Below are 15,658 nucleotides of genomic sequence, written 5' to 3'. Positions count from 1 at the left end.
TTAGTAGGATGTTGGAAATTTTTATTCAGATAGCGTGCAAGGAGCTCTTCTTCTTATAGCCTGCGGTCACCCTCCCACCCCACCCCCCACCAAAGCATATGTTTAGTAGGATGTCGGAAATTTTTATTCAGATAGCGTGCAAGGAGCTCTTCTTCTTATAGCCTGCGGTCACCCTCCCACCCCACCCCACCCCCCACCAAAGCATATGTTAAACCATATGTATGAACTGTCCCTTACCAGAGAAGCTCAAGTGGTGTAATATGAGGTTATATAGTACATGGTTGTGGTTCGTAATTTGGTAACATAATTGACAGAAGTATATTGAAAAAGAAACATCTGCCTTCCCATAGTGGATTAGAGATCTTATAATCCTGAGATGAGCCAAGCAGACAAAGGAAGGCTCTATTTTTTGTAGAATACCATATCTGGGCGCAGTATACAAAAAAATTGGCAGCTGTATGAGATCCAAGACAATTATTCCAGCATATTTTACATTTTCAGATCCAGGCAGAAAATCACAGGCACAAGAAAAAAACTGTCGCAAATAGATATAATGAAGTGAGAGTATAATGAATTACATGCAGTGAATGCCCTAAGAAATATATAGGCCAAATTGGTTGAAAATGATTTAAGGAACAATTTAACATAAACAACCTGTGGTCTGCATTAAGAACGCATTTACACGATGACAGCCACAGCATCACAAGTGCTTCAGAAAATTCAAAACTACTTCACAAAAAAGAAAAAAAGCAATTTTTTGAATATATTAGAGGAAGGGGAAATTCTTAGACATGAAAAAGACAACACACAGTTTATGTTGAATAAGCAATTGGAAATAAAGCACCATAGTATTATGGCTAATTTTGATTGTTTGGTAGTTGTTAGTGTATAATAAAATTCTGTATTATTTTCACATGTAAAGATAGCAATCCTAATCGTGAGTATATGTCGTCAAACTGTCCACATGGGTAGCTTCCGTACTGCCAGCCAGCTAGTCTCTTTTTGTCATTTGTGCAGGCCACTTTTGCCTTACCGTGTGCTCAGCTGCTTTGCTGTCACATTGGTAAGACACTGCCACCTCATACTTTCCACATAATAATTTGCATGTGCCACAATTAATTGTGTTATCGCCAGTCCGGCCTCCTTGTTAAAAAAATTTAGGATCTACTCACTGTAAATATTTTCTGTTTTCTTTTTAGATGCAGGCAAATTTTAGAGAATGAAGTATGTCTTCTTTACCTTTTGCTCGCTATAGTATTGATGATATTCTCCGAATAGTAAATTTCGAATAGAAATGATGGGTGTCCATGTTATTTTTTAATATTGTTAGTATGTTTCAGACATTCCTTTATAAATTTCAATATAAACAAAATGTGGTGACAGTGTACTTTGCTTTTTACCATGTAGTTTCACATGATGGTGCAGCTTGAAGCTGTGAAACCAGTAGTGTTTTAACAGACAACAATTTTACCAGTTGTAAACAGAGTTCTTCATAACATCATGCCTATCTACAACTGCGGTTGCCTGGTATATAAAATAATTTCTGATGATAACTTTGCAAATTGACTGATGCATTCATTTTGGTTTGCTCCACTGGCACCTCTTTAAATGCATAACTGTTAGAGATATCTAACACTGGCCAGGATGCAGTGTCTTCTTTAAGCCAACTGGCCCTCCCTTCATAGTCTGTTTCCTTGCAAATCTGCTTGAGGCACTCCTTGCAATGTCGGATAAGCTGGATTTTCCATTGCAGATTTATGGCTCCCTATCACAGCTGTTGCGATTTCCTATATCTCAGACACATGGTTGTTTCCCACGGATGTTTTCCACCACATAGGTGACAGGAAACACACTAGCACAATGGATGAGTCCACAGGTAAGTTTGTCCGATGTTGGTAGCAAGTGGGCTAACAAGGTGCTGCAATTGTGGCAAAGCGAGAGATCCCACAGACCTCCAAGATAGGTGACAACAGCCTTTTCAGTGGAGATGCTTGTGATCACCTTAATAGTTTGACACGTGGGACTCCATGCTGGTTAGTGGATTGTACATACATTGATCAGCGAGAACATTATGACCAATGACCTACTATCAATATAAATCCATCCAGGCAAAATAGCACCATCATCTGGTGTGGAATAACTGCCAGTCAGACCCACACACACATGATGCAAGTGGTATCAGTAAGTGTGCTGTCCATGTGTAGAATGGGAAGGTGCACGATCTATTTGAGTTTGACCGAGGGCGACTGATGTCCTGGAGGTCGCCACGAGCATTTTGGAAACTGACATGAGTTGTCAGGTGTTCAAGGAGTGCTATGGTGAGTGTCTCTAACACAGGGGAAAACCAAGGTGAAACCACATCCAGATGTCATGGGGTAGTGCAGCCACCCCACATTACAGATGCTTTATGTTGCAGGCTGGGCTACTGGTAAAACAGGACAGCCTGTCAATTATGGTGGACAGAGTACAAATGTATCTGAACACACAGTACATTTCTGAGGATGGGCCTCCACAACCTATGACCCATGCATGTGCCAATGTTTCCGATGTCATTACATTGACAACTATGACAGAAATGTGCACTCCTTCATGATGATCATGTTTCCTGATGGCAGTGGCATTTTTCAATATGACAATGTGCCATTTCACAAAGCCAAGAGTATGGCTGAGTGGGTCGAGGAAAACAGAGGCAAGTTCTAATTGGTGTGATGGCCCCTCAGCTTGCCAGCTTTGAACCCGTTTGAACACAGCTGGGATGCGATTGAACGTTGTGTCAGAGGTGATCGCCTCTCTCCCTGAAATTTACGGGAATTAGGTGACTTGTGTGTGCAGATGTGGTGCTAACTCCTACCAGAAATCTACCAAGGCCTCATTGCTTCCATGTCATGACGTGTGTCTGGTGTAATCCATGCCAAAGGTGGACATACTGGCTATTAGGTAGGTGGTCTTAATTTTCTGGCTGATCAATGTATACACAATAGCTATTAGCCTTCTCTGAAGAGTTGAAGAATCTGCAATCTGAAGTGCTGATAGATGTTCCTTCTATAATGACTCTATGATTAACATGAATATTGCCCATCATACGATCCTTGCACTGTGTAGTCTCTGCCACATGCTGTTCATATCAGGGGACGAGGGCTTGTACCATGTTAATTGACCTTTTTGCAACATGTTTGGTAGCAGAAAAATCACAACATTTTGATTGAAACAAACAGTATTTGAAAAACTGGAAGCTAAAACATAAATAATTCATCTGGTCTGTAGGAGGCCGAATTCAAATGAAAAAAATGCTTGTATATTGTATCTGTGAGGAATAGTGTGCCATATGATATACAATGTGTGCTCAAAAAGTAACAGGAAATTTTGTTCTTCTTAAAGAATCTTTATTTATTCATCAACATCATTTTGTCCCCTACAGATTAATCACCCACAGATATAATATACTTGTGCCAATGTTTTTGACAATCTTGAAAACATGTTTGAAACTCACTTTTTATTATGGTGTTCAACTCCTTTAGCAGTTATGTTTTTACCTCATCAATGGTGACAAGACAATGTCCTGTCATGGTTCTCTTCAGCTTCTGAGATAGATAGAAGTCACAGGCAGTCATGTCCGGAGAATACAGTGGCTAAGGCAACATAACAGTTTTGTTTTTTGCCTAAAGATTATGAACAAGCATTGAAGTATGAGCAGGAGCATTATCGTGGTGCCATTGCCACAATTCTGGTCATTTTCTTCAAACTGCTTCACATAAACTGTGCGTAACTTCCAGTTAGTATTACTTTTTGGCTGTATGACCATAATGCAGGATCTCGTGAGCCATCCCATTGTAATTGGGGGAAAAAAATGAGAAGAACATTCAAATGTGTCTGAACTTGTCAATTTTTTTTCAGTTTTGGCTCTTCAGGCAGATTCCATTGGTATGATTGGTTGGTTTTGATGTCATACCCTTATATTTGATGTCATACCCTTATACCCATGTTTTGTGACCTCTTATAACTTTATTTAGAAGCTCTGGATCATTGTCGACTTCACTCAGCAATTTCCAAGCAATGTCTGTGTGATGTCTTTTTTGGTCAAAATTCAACAATTTTCGAACAAACTTTCGTGCTGCATATTTCAGGTCCAAAACATCTACAAAAATTGCTTGGCATGGGCTGAAGGATATGACATCATCATCAACCTTTCTGATAGTGATTTGGTGATTTTCCAAAACTATTTTATTTACTTCTTCCACATTTTCATCACTAATTCATTTACTAGGGCATACAGGGCAGTTGTCTCATTAAGAGTCTTCTGGGCAGTTGTCACATTAAGCATCTTCTCGACCCTCAATGAAACATTTGTATCACTCATAAACCCTTGTATTACAACACAGTAATTTCACCAAAGGTACAGTCAGTGCTGCAATTTATTCCATTTTTCAAGAATTGGATGTATAAAGCCAGCAAAATTAAAAAAAATTACCATTACTTTTTAATCAGACCTCATATATTACATGAGAGACAGGTTAAGAGGCTTCTTTTTTTCCACAGTTTATTTAGTCTCAAGCTGCAAACATATCAAACACACAGAGAAATCAGGAGAGAGATAAATTAGACTATCTTCCTGTCATAAGTGCCCAGAACTTAGCAACCTCCAAGGCTTTACAGGAGCGTGAACGATGTCATTATCATCTGTGCAGGAAATGGAATACAGAAGGCACTGAATCATGAGGCTTGTGATTTTCTCTTGTCAGCACTCTCAGTATGTGTCATCAACATTAAAGCACATTTCATTATATTGTCCTTGAATCTTTCCATTCTTAATTGTAATCTGTTAAGCAAATTTTGTACGAACCAATTTTCATTGTGTCCTGGGGGCAGTTACTCAACTGCTCTCATTGATATGGTTGCTGCCATTGATCTGTGGAGTTCTCTTCTTCTACAGTTCAGTTTCACTTCTCCAGAGATACAGTAAGATTCTTAGATTATTGCAGGAAGTTCTTCCCAGGCCTCAACCAGTGAGGAGGAAGTATGATCAAGCAATGAGCAAGTACTGTTGTGCTCACTTTAAACCTCGTTTTACCAGCAGGCACTTCTCTGGGCATACAGGGTAGAGCTATTTCAGCTGAGTAATAGAGTTTATCTGATGGAGTTAACCCTTTCAGACCTGGATTTTTCTGGATGAAAGAACATTTTTATTTATGTGGTAATGCCCTTGGGCGATATTTTAGTTATCTTGGATGCAGGATTTATACAAAAATATGTACCCAGCAGCAGAACATACATTGTTCACTTGGCTTCATTTCATGCACTAAAATAATTAATTATGATATATTCTCTGTTGTAATAATTAGTAAAATGATCAGTCAAAAATTATCATGCAAAATAACAATAACAATATTCAATTATAAGTATAATATAGAAAACTAACCACATCTGTATATTCTGGTGGTTACAAGCTACTGCGTACTGTCTTGAGCTGTTGTGCATTGCTGCATTGACTTCCTAATATTTTCATAGTGATGCCCAAAAGTTGGCAGCACTTGCTCATCTTGAAAATGTTGAACATTCACAAATGTGTACCTTAGGTTTCCATTGGGAAAAAATACTTTTATTACAGCTAAGATTCAGTGAAATGTTCATTTCATTGCATCTGTTATCAGTCATGAGACCCATCTCAGTGAAACTATCGTCTAGGTCTCTGTCTGATGGTTTCAATATTTCTCTTGTATACATAATATATCACACTCATCCTGTGTGGTCGTGTTAATCGAGTTGACACAATTTTAACAAAGATAAGCAGTTCCGTTATATAACTATTTTACAGTGAAACCACAGTAATTCAAGGTAATGGGTCTAAGTGGAGCAAAAATTTGGGAAAACTTGAATTACAGGATGAGTGACAGTTTTAGAGACCTTTCATTTAAAAATAGTATTTGATATTACACTTTTATTACAGTAAACAAAGTTATTTCATCAGTTAACACATTACTTAGAATTTGTTTTAGAAATAATGTTCTAGTACAAATTCCGACATTTATTATAAGCACATATTTATTAAATAAACAACTGTACAACTGTTAATACTGTACATATTTTACTTTTGGGTGTGATGTTTTCATAGTTTTATGATCTGTGAATTTTGATCTTTTTTTTAGAAGAAGAACAAGACACTTTGATATAATACTTCTGATGTAGTTTGGTTCTGTTTCGTGCCAGTCACCTAATGCTACTTCGACTGCTGCTACCTTTTTATAGTCTCCCCACTGTCAGATCTTTTCAGTGTTAAGATTTTTATCTCCAAGGAAACAAATTTCCTCCTGCTTTTGAAGAGTTGGTGCTCATATTGGCAAAAAATAGCAGCAACAATAATAAATATGTAACACAACCCAACTACATCTACACACTGCACTGACACTGAGTAGACACTGGCTGACTTGTAGCAGGTGAAACAACAATAGAAACTAAAATGGCCATCATCATAAATGATGCGTGATTGCGCATCTTGGCTGCTGATCACAATCACTCCCTGCACATTTTTGATTTCATCTGTATTTTCTTATGAGGTGTTTTTTTATACACAGTAGCCATCCGCCATCCATACCAAATTAAGTGGAGGCTTGGATTGTCAGGGCTCAAATTATCGAGGTTTTACTGTACATGTTGATGTATTTAATGGCCAAAGTTTTTAAATGAGTGACAGCTGTGTTTCATTTACTGACTTCATTTCTTCATCGTCATAAATTATTTTATGCTCATTGTTTTACTAGGGAGAAAGAAGCATTTCTTCAGTTCCAAAGCTACAAAATGACCACTTCTAAAACCTCCAGTATTGCATGACTGACTCCAGACTTGGTAATATTTTAGTGCTAGTATTTTATATCACATGATAAAGTTTGTTAATGATCTTTGTGTCTCACCTGAGATTTTTTTTTCCATTTAATTTTATGATATAATTATACAGTTTATAGTCAATTGTAAAACATTGGGTAGAATCCATTGGCAGTGATCTAAAGTGGAACAGCTATGTAATACTAGCTGTTTCTAGGAAAAGCAGATGCCAAACTGAGCTTCTTTGAAAGAATGCTAAGGAGGTGTAAATTCTTCCATGAAAAAAGTAGCTTACAGGACCATTGCTTGAGGTTATTGGTTGTGAGTCTGGGATTCTTTCCAAATAGAAGGAATGAAGGAGACAAGGAAAAGCCAAAGAAAATAGAAATGATTCATTAGAATTTGCTTTGTGAGCACAAATGTGTAATGGAGGTGACCATCAGACTCCAGTGGGAGACACTACAAGAAAGGTGGTAAGATCACAAAGAGGTTCAACATTAAAATTTGAGATGCATAGCTGCAAGAAGAATCTGGCAATGTATTACGTCTTCCCATACATTGTATGTACTGGAAAAGATGAAAATAGCAAAAAACAAAAATTCAAGTTCATACTGCCTTTCTGAGAATTGTAGACATAAATGAGAAAGGAGAAATGTTAGAAGTATGAGACATACCCTCCACCATGCATCATAAAGTACCTTGTAGAGTATAGAAGTAGATTTAGATGAAATGCTTTTTGAATGAAGGTTGTGGTACAGCATCACTTTGTGCAGCAAATCATTTACCTGAAGAAGAGTGGAACATTATAACTTTTTTCACCAGGTGTAATGTTTCATGACTTTATTTCCTGTGATGATGATATCCAAACTTTCCCAATTTGGATGGGGATGAGCTGTGTTATGCTCAGTGAGGAAACGAAATAGGTAGTTGTTTTGTATATTTACGTGTGTGTATGTGGGGGGTGGGAGGGGGGGTGTTGGGGGGGGGGGGTGGCGGGGGTGGAGGGTGTTATGCGAAGGAGTGGGAAGATTTACCTTCACCAAGTTTTGTTGAAGGTATGTGAGAACTGTATACTGGTAGGGGCAACTTTCTTTTCTTCCATAAGAATTGGTCAATTCTTGACAGCATCAACCTGCTTGAGTGACAACTCCTGCCAACACACTATGCTGGCAGGAATTGTTCTTGATGTTTACAATAAGTAAAGGATAGTGCTTGAGAATTTTTTCCTGACTTCTCATGTTCATCCTGTGCTATTAGCGGAATACAGTAAAACTGAATAAAAAATTGTTCTTTATTCTAGCTGCTTTCTTTAAACCAAGATTCCAGTAAATGTTCTTACATGTGGCTTAAAAGTGGAAAGCTATTAAGCTGCTAATAATTTACATTTAACTTACCCAAGTTATGAATCTGGTCTACTCATGGTCTAAAGATATTACAAACATGGATCTGTTTCACTCCTTGAGTGCACTTGAGTAAAACCTGCATTTAAAGGAAACTCCAGTTTAAGGGAAGAAAAATTATTTAGGTCCATAAAATTAATTAAAAATAGGTTTTGACATAACTTTTCTGTTTTTCAATTCACAGTTTGGTGATAAGGATTAGTGGATGGCTCCAAGCAGGCTGTAAAATACCACTAAAACTAGTTCATCCACAATACATACTTCACAGCAAAACTTGTTTGTCCCTTTGATAACATGATAGTTATTATCATTTCAGCAATTGTTGCCCTCACATTGAGTCAGATAATAATACAGTTTTTGTGTCTAAACTGTTCAAGGCAACACTTTGCTTTCCAGGTAGGAATTTCGGATTCATTCACTTTAGAAAAAGAGGGAGGAAGAGTTTTTGGGGAGATACCACTTTCAGATATTAGACATGATACTTACCCAGAACACTAACAAAAATTTGACTCAAAATGTACAGGTAAGAAAAGATTTAAATTGTAAGTGAAATGACAGAAATGGATGGAAATAGAAAACCTGAAAATTTGTGATTAACTGGGGCGATAGATGAAACAAATGATGTAGGCAAAGAAGAGAAACTATTAAAAATAAATCACATGAACAAAAACTGAGAAAGAAGAGAGCGATTAGTGTTGAGCTACTGAGAGAGAGAGAAAGAGAGAGAAGAGTGAGTTGGGATGGAGGGGGGGGGGGGGAGAGGGGGTTGTAAATGAACTGCTAATTTGTACATGGGGTTTAAGAATTGCATAATAGTGTTGAACTTCTGTCAGTATGGCTAAGAAAGCAGTTCATTTACATCACAAATAAGCTGTAGTTACTCAGTACTAATGTTATTAGTATGAATAAAATAAAGCCAACCCTAACCAGTCGCCGGCCGGTGTGGCCGTGCGGTTCTAAGCGCATCAGTTTGGAACCGCGTGACCGCTACGGTCGCAGGTTCGAATCCTGCCTCGGGCATGGATGTGTGTGATGTATTTAGGTTAGTTAGGTTTAAGTAGTTCTAAGTTCTAGGGGACTGATGACCTCAGTAGTTAAGTCCCATAGTGCTCAGAGCTATTTCAACCTAACCAGTCATTGCATGAAAAATTGTTTGAAGACCATAGTGGAGGCTGTTCCAGGTCCCATGCCTGCCCAGGAGCAGCCAGGTGGGTACAGGTCCAAGTGGACAGGGATGGGTAAATGAGGAAGAGTCTGATGTGTGGATTGTAGCCTATTCACTCTCCATCTACATCTACATTTATACTCCGCAAGCCACCCAACGGTGTGTGGCGGAGGGCACTTTACGTGCCACTGTCATTACCTCCCTTTCCTGTTCCAGTCGCGTATGGTTCGCGGGAAGAACGACTGTCTGAAAGCCTCCGTGCGCGCTCTAATCTCTCTCATTTTACATTCGTGATCTCCTCGGGAGGTATAAGTAGGGGGAAGCAATATATTCGATACCTCATCCAGAAATGCACCCTCTTGAAACCTGGCGAGCAAGCTACACCGCGATGCAGAGCGCCTCTCTTGCAGAGTCTGCCACTTGAGTTTGTTAAACATCTCCGTAACACTATCACGGTTACCAAATAACCCTGTGACGAAACGCGCCGCTCTTCTTTGGCTCTTCTCTATCTCCTCCGTCAACCCGATCTGGTACGGATCCCACACTGATGAGCAATACTCAAGTATAGGTCGAACGAGTGTTTTGTAAGCCACCTCCTTTGTTGATGGACTACATTTTCTAAGGACTCTCCCAATGAATCTCAACCTGGTACCCGCCTTACCAACAATTAATTTTATATGATCATTCCACTTCAAATCGTTCCGCATGCATACTCCCAGATATTTTACAGAAGTAACTGCTACCAGTGTTTGTTCCGCTATCATATACTCATACAATAAAGGATCCTTCTTTCTATGTATTCGCAATACATTACATTTGTCTGTGTTAAGGGTCAGTTGCCACTCCCTGCACCAAGTGCCTATCCGCTGCAGATCTTCCTGCATTTCGCTACAATTTTCTAATGCTGCAACTTCTCTGTATACTACAGCATCATCCGTGAAAAGCCGCATGGAACTTCCGACACTATCTACTAGGTCATTTATATATATTGTGAAAAGCAATGGTCCCATAACACTCCCCTGTGGCACGCCAGAGGTTACTTTAACGTCTGTAGACGTCTCGCCATTGATAACAGCATGCTGTGTTCTGTTTGCTAAAAACTCTTCAATCCAGCCACACAGCTGGTCTGATATTCCGTAGGCTCTTACTTTGTTTATCAGGCGACAGTGCGGAACTGTATTGAATGCCTTCTGGAAGTCAAGAAAAATAGCATCTACCTGGGAGCCTGTATCTAATATTTTCTGGGTCTCGTGAACAAATAAAGTGAGTTGGGTCTCACACGATCGCTGTTTCCGGAATACATGTTGATTCCTACATAGTAGATTCTGAGTTTCCAAAAACGACATGATACTCGAGCAAGAAACATGTTCTAAAATTCTACAACAGATCGACGTCAGAGATATAGGTCTATAGTTCTGCGCATCTGCTCGACGACCCTTCTTGAAGACTGGGACTACCTGTGCTCTTTTCCAATCATTTGGAAACTTCCGTTCCTCTAGAGACTTGTGGTACACGGCTGTTAGAAGGGGGGCAAGTTCTTTCGCGTACTCTGTGTAGAATCGAATTGGTATCCCGTCAGGTCCAGTGGACTTTCCTCTGTTGAGTGATTCCAGTTGCTTTTCTATTCCTTGGACACTTATTTCGATGTCAGCCATTTTTTCGTTTGTGCGAGGATTTAGAGAAGGAACTGCAGTGCGGTCTTCCTCTGTGAAACAGCTTTGGGAAAAGGTGTTTAGTATTTCAGCTTTACGCTTGTCATCCTCTGTTTCAATGCCATCATCATTCCGGAGTGTCTGGACATGCTGTTTCGAGCCACTTACTGATTTAACGTAAGACCAGAACTTCCTAGGATTTTCTGTCAAGTCGGTACCTAGTATTTTACTTTCGAATTCATTGAACGCTTCACGCATAGCCCTTCTTACGCTAACTTTGACATCGTTAAGCTTCTGTTTGTCTGAGAGGTTTTGGCTGCATTTAAACTTGGAGTGAAGCTCTCTTTGCTTTCGCAGTAGTTTCCTAACTTTGTTGTTGAACCACGGTGGGTTTTTCCGGTCCCTCACAGTTTTACTCGGCACGTACCTGTCTAAACACATTTTACGATTGCCTTGAACTTTTTCCATAAACACTCAACTTTGTCAGTGTCGGAACAGAAATTTTCGTTTTGATCTGTTAGGTAGTCTGAAATCTGCCTTCTATTACTCTTGCTAAACAGATAAACCTTCCTCCCTTTTTTATTAACTTCCATATTCAGGGATGCTACAACGGCCTTATGATCACTGATTCCCTGTTCTGCACTTACAGAGTCAAAAAGTTCGGGTCTGTTTGTTATCAGTAGGTCCAAGATGTTATCTCCACGAGTCGGTTCTCTGTTTAATTGCTCGAGGTAATTTTCGGATAGGGCACTCAGTATAATGTCACTCGATGCTCTGTCCCTACCACTCGTCCTAAACATCTGAGTGTCCCAGTCTATATCTGGTAAATTGAAATCTCCACCTAAGACTATAACATGAAACTCTTACTCTACCGGCCAGTGGCACATAGACAGGGGTGGCCAAGCAGCTTGCACTTACACAGAACATGCCAACAGGGCTTTCTGGTGAGCAGCCTGTACTATATGCACCTGCTTGTGAGCACAATAAGGAACATCCAGGAGTGCCCTGCTCCATGGGACAGTATTGGAAAAGACTGCCATAGTGTTTTAAAAGGTACGGTCCTCAGTGTCCTCCATCCTAGACTCTGTTAAAGCTGCATATAAAAGAGAAAGTTACTTTCACATCAGCAGCAGCGTGATAAGTGTGATGAAGTTGTTACTCAAGTGTTACTGTTCTATTGTGTACTTACAGTGCATTTGCTTTGTGTAAAAATCTTGCTGTCTGTTACCAGAAAACTGTGACAATCATTTCCATGCAAACTAATTTTCTCAAAAGGAATTATTCAGAGAATTTCCTTCAGAAACCTAATGCAATGTCATATTGTTGGAAATAGTTAAAATTTGTACAAACATTTTAATGATGATGAAAGTTTGTGTTGCTTTAGTGGTAGTTAAGATGATAACAGTTGAAAAAGACATGAATAGCAAGAAAATGGTAATCCCAGAAACATAAAAACAGAGGTATACTTACTATTATTTTTTGTTCTGTCACATTTTTGTACTGTTTTTTTTTGTCACATTTATTACTTTTGTTTCTTTTGGATGTATCTTCTTTGCTGCCCCCCCCCCCCCCCAAAAAAATCCCAAAATCTCTCTCTCTCTCTCTCTCTCTCTCTCTCTCTCTCTCTCTGTGTGTGTGTGTGTGTGTGTGTGTGTGTGTGTGTGTGTGTGTGTGTGTGTGTGTGTGTGGGCGCGCGCGCGCGTGCTTGTATGTGTTGGAGTGGGGCTGGTTGTACCTATGCACGTTGTTGATAGTGAATAGAATGTCTGAATCTAACATTGTTATTTAAAAATAAATCTCTAAATTTTTTACATCTGTAAGTAAATGTGTAGCCTTTGTGCTGTACATGTGATTTTGTACCTTTCAGGCACCTATGGGTTCCTTTGGCACAGTAGAACTTCCTCTCAGTGAATTTAAACCTTATTTTCGTGGGAGGGCTCTGAATTCATCAGAAGCTGGACCATTAGACAAAAGCAGCATAACATCAATTGGACTTCAAGTTTATGGTGGTGTATATCTCCCAGTGAAACAGTCAGGGACATCATCACTTGAAATAGACTGGATAAAAGCTGAAAAATGAAATAACTAAAATCTTGGTTACATTTGGTTTTAGTTTTCACTTTTGACTAATGTTTATATTTTGTACTCATTTTTATATTTTGTATTCAGAATTTTGAAAATGAATATATGATTCCATTTTTTGTGCATTGTGAGCTCGGTATATATCTGATTTGTTATCTGGAGTAACTGGAAGTAAAATTTATTTGTTAATGTTGTATAAAAAACTTATTAAATTAATATAATTGTAAACAGAACTCAATATATTAGCTGGGAAAAATAATCTGTGATATTTCTATCCTGTGAAGGGAGACTACTTTTCCTGTACAGTTTTACATTCAACTTTGTAAGTTGTGCCTAAATTGTAACTGACATGCCAACCAACCACACCGATGACTCAGCAGAATTCTACACATTAAACTTATGGTAGATTTAAAAGTGTTCCGTGCCTTTGATGATTCTTCAGTATATAATTTCTTTACATTTCTGTATTAACCCAATTCAGAATTCACTGAAGGCAGAGATTTTGGGAAAACAAGAGTATCCTGCTTCCCTTTCTTCACTACAGCAGTCTCTGCACATAACCTAGCTGGTTCCCTTCACCTTTCAATTCTGTCTCTGACAAGGCAGAAGAAAATGTGAACAAATAATTATTTTCCATTTAACTTGCATTCATCATCACATGTGAATGAGTGAGTGAATGAACATGTCCCTTTGTCCTTTTGATGTCTTCATCATTAATTTGACTTGTTAATTCATGGAGTATAAACTTAACAACAATAAAGTTTTCTGTTATGTTGCCTGCTTATGTCTATATTCTTGTGTGACATTACATAACCTTGACTACTGTTTTCCCAACATGTATTTTCAGTCATTTGTTTAACCTAATTGTCGTGTAGTCAGTACTTAACTTTGAAGAATATCTTCAGTTAGCTTACAGTTAACAACATTATGCCCCACAAGCAAAGAGAGAGTCTGCTGATTAGGGCATCAGTTTGCAATGTTGTGCTTCAGAGAGAAACCAATTGAACCAATTATTATACTCAAGAGAAAGGAAAACTGGAATGCTAAGCATTAAGATTTTGTGGTTAGCAATGTTATCTGCTCAAGAAAAGGAATAAAAGAGGAAAGTAAAGAAGCAACCTTGAGAGTACAACACTTGTATCCCAGAGATATTTGTCAGTGTTTGCTGGATGGCAAAGAAGTTTATTGAATCACTTGTTGTTAAATTGAGCAGTTTTTACATGTGGGTGTAAGAACTGGAGATGCACTATTTAATTGTACATTGCTTTGGAGCTGGTGCCACCGTATTGGATACCCCAAAACATAGCACACTATTACGATTGCTTCTTGTTTTCAATTTTTGTTGTGTAGCAATTGTTCTACACAGTAAATGTTAAAGCGGTTTTGTGAATAACACAGTGGCAGGAAGACCCAGTAATAGGAGACATTTTGTCTCATTTATGTAACTTCGTTTTTGTTATAAGTTATGAATAAATAAAAAGAGAAATATGTAATGTAGCAAGTTTGCTTTCATAATCTAGCATTTTCCTTAAATAAGGACTGAAAAAGCTGGGTTCGATCTATGTTCTCTTTCCAGAAATCCTGAGAACATGGTTTGTTATTAGTGTTTGGTTTCCAATCTTTCCTTCTCACAGCCAGAGATCTTTTTGAGTTGACTGATAGAAAATCTAAAGCAATATGACAGATATAAAACTACTACAGAACACGTAAACTGAGCAACCAAATTTCAAGAATATAAAAGAAAATATCACTTGAATGAGTTCCCTTACAAATAAAATGTAATTGCTTTATACTTCAGACTATAATCAAAAATATACCTGTAAATGAAATTAGCTGGCATTTTTTATCAAAGAACTTCCATCAGAAGCTAATGTTTTACTCAACTAACATGGTGGACACTGGCTTCAAGTTTGTGGCATCAAGACCACTTTCCTTATTATACTGCCGTGAGTTTTTTAGTTTAACTGTAGTTTACAAATTAACTATTTTGCACTGAACTTTTATTCTCAATCATGCATTGTTCTAGAAACAGTTGAATATCATACATGGAGATGCTTTTCTTATCAGAAAGTGCTACTAGTCTTGCTCGATACTAAATTAAATACAAATACATTTATAACCATAACACTTAACATTATTTAATTAAGAGAGAAAGGGAAAAAAGAACCCACATATCACAATATGAAAGATCAGTTTTATAATGTATATCTGCTACCCGATCATCAGCTGAAATATGTTGAAATGTTTAACTGTACTCCTATCACCTTTTCTCAAATAAATGTTTTCTGCAATGGTGGAATGAGGGATTCAGTTTGAGCCTCAGTGTTGCCTTATGATCCACCTTTTGAACTTCCATGAGCTTCCTCACTCCTCTAAAACCTCTATACAGATCTACCTCCTTAGCAGCTTCTTCTGCAGCTCCGTTTTAGTTGTCCTAGTGACAGTTATTCCCTATCTTTGGCTAAGCCAGCAGGTAGCACTACCTACACGTAAAAGAAAAACACCTGGTGTTGACCGACCAGTTTCATCACGAAGTCTGCATC

At 38.4% G+C, this 15,658-nt stretch overlaps 1 protein-coding gene across 1 annotated transcript in view; it reads left to right on the top strand.

Moving 5' to 3' along the window:
- LOC126183207 (uncharacterized) overlaps positions 1-15,333 on the top strand; it is a 50,094-nt gene extending 34,761 nt beyond the window's left edge. The window contains exon 4 of the mRNA XM_049924987.1: positions 12,901-15,333. Within this exon, the coding sequence (XP_049780944.1) occupies positions 12,901-13,113 (213 nt within the window). The 3' untranslated portion in view covers positions 13,114-15,333. The remainder of the gene's footprint in view (positions 1-12,900) is intronic.
- Positions 15,334-15,658: the final 325 nt, after the last annotated feature.

The sequence above is a fragment of the Schistocerca cancellata genome, chromosome 1 (genome assembly GCF_023864275.1).
Source record: "Schistocerca cancellata isolate TAMUIC-IGC-003103 chromosome 1, iqSchCanc2.1, whole genome shotgun sequence".
NCBI classification, from domain to species: domain Eukaryota; kingdom Metazoa; phylum Arthropoda; class Insecta; order Orthoptera; family Acrididae; genus Schistocerca; species Schistocerca cancellata.
The sequence above is the reverse complement of the archived record's forward strand: the minus strand, read 5'-3'. Positions and strand labels throughout refer to the sequence as shown.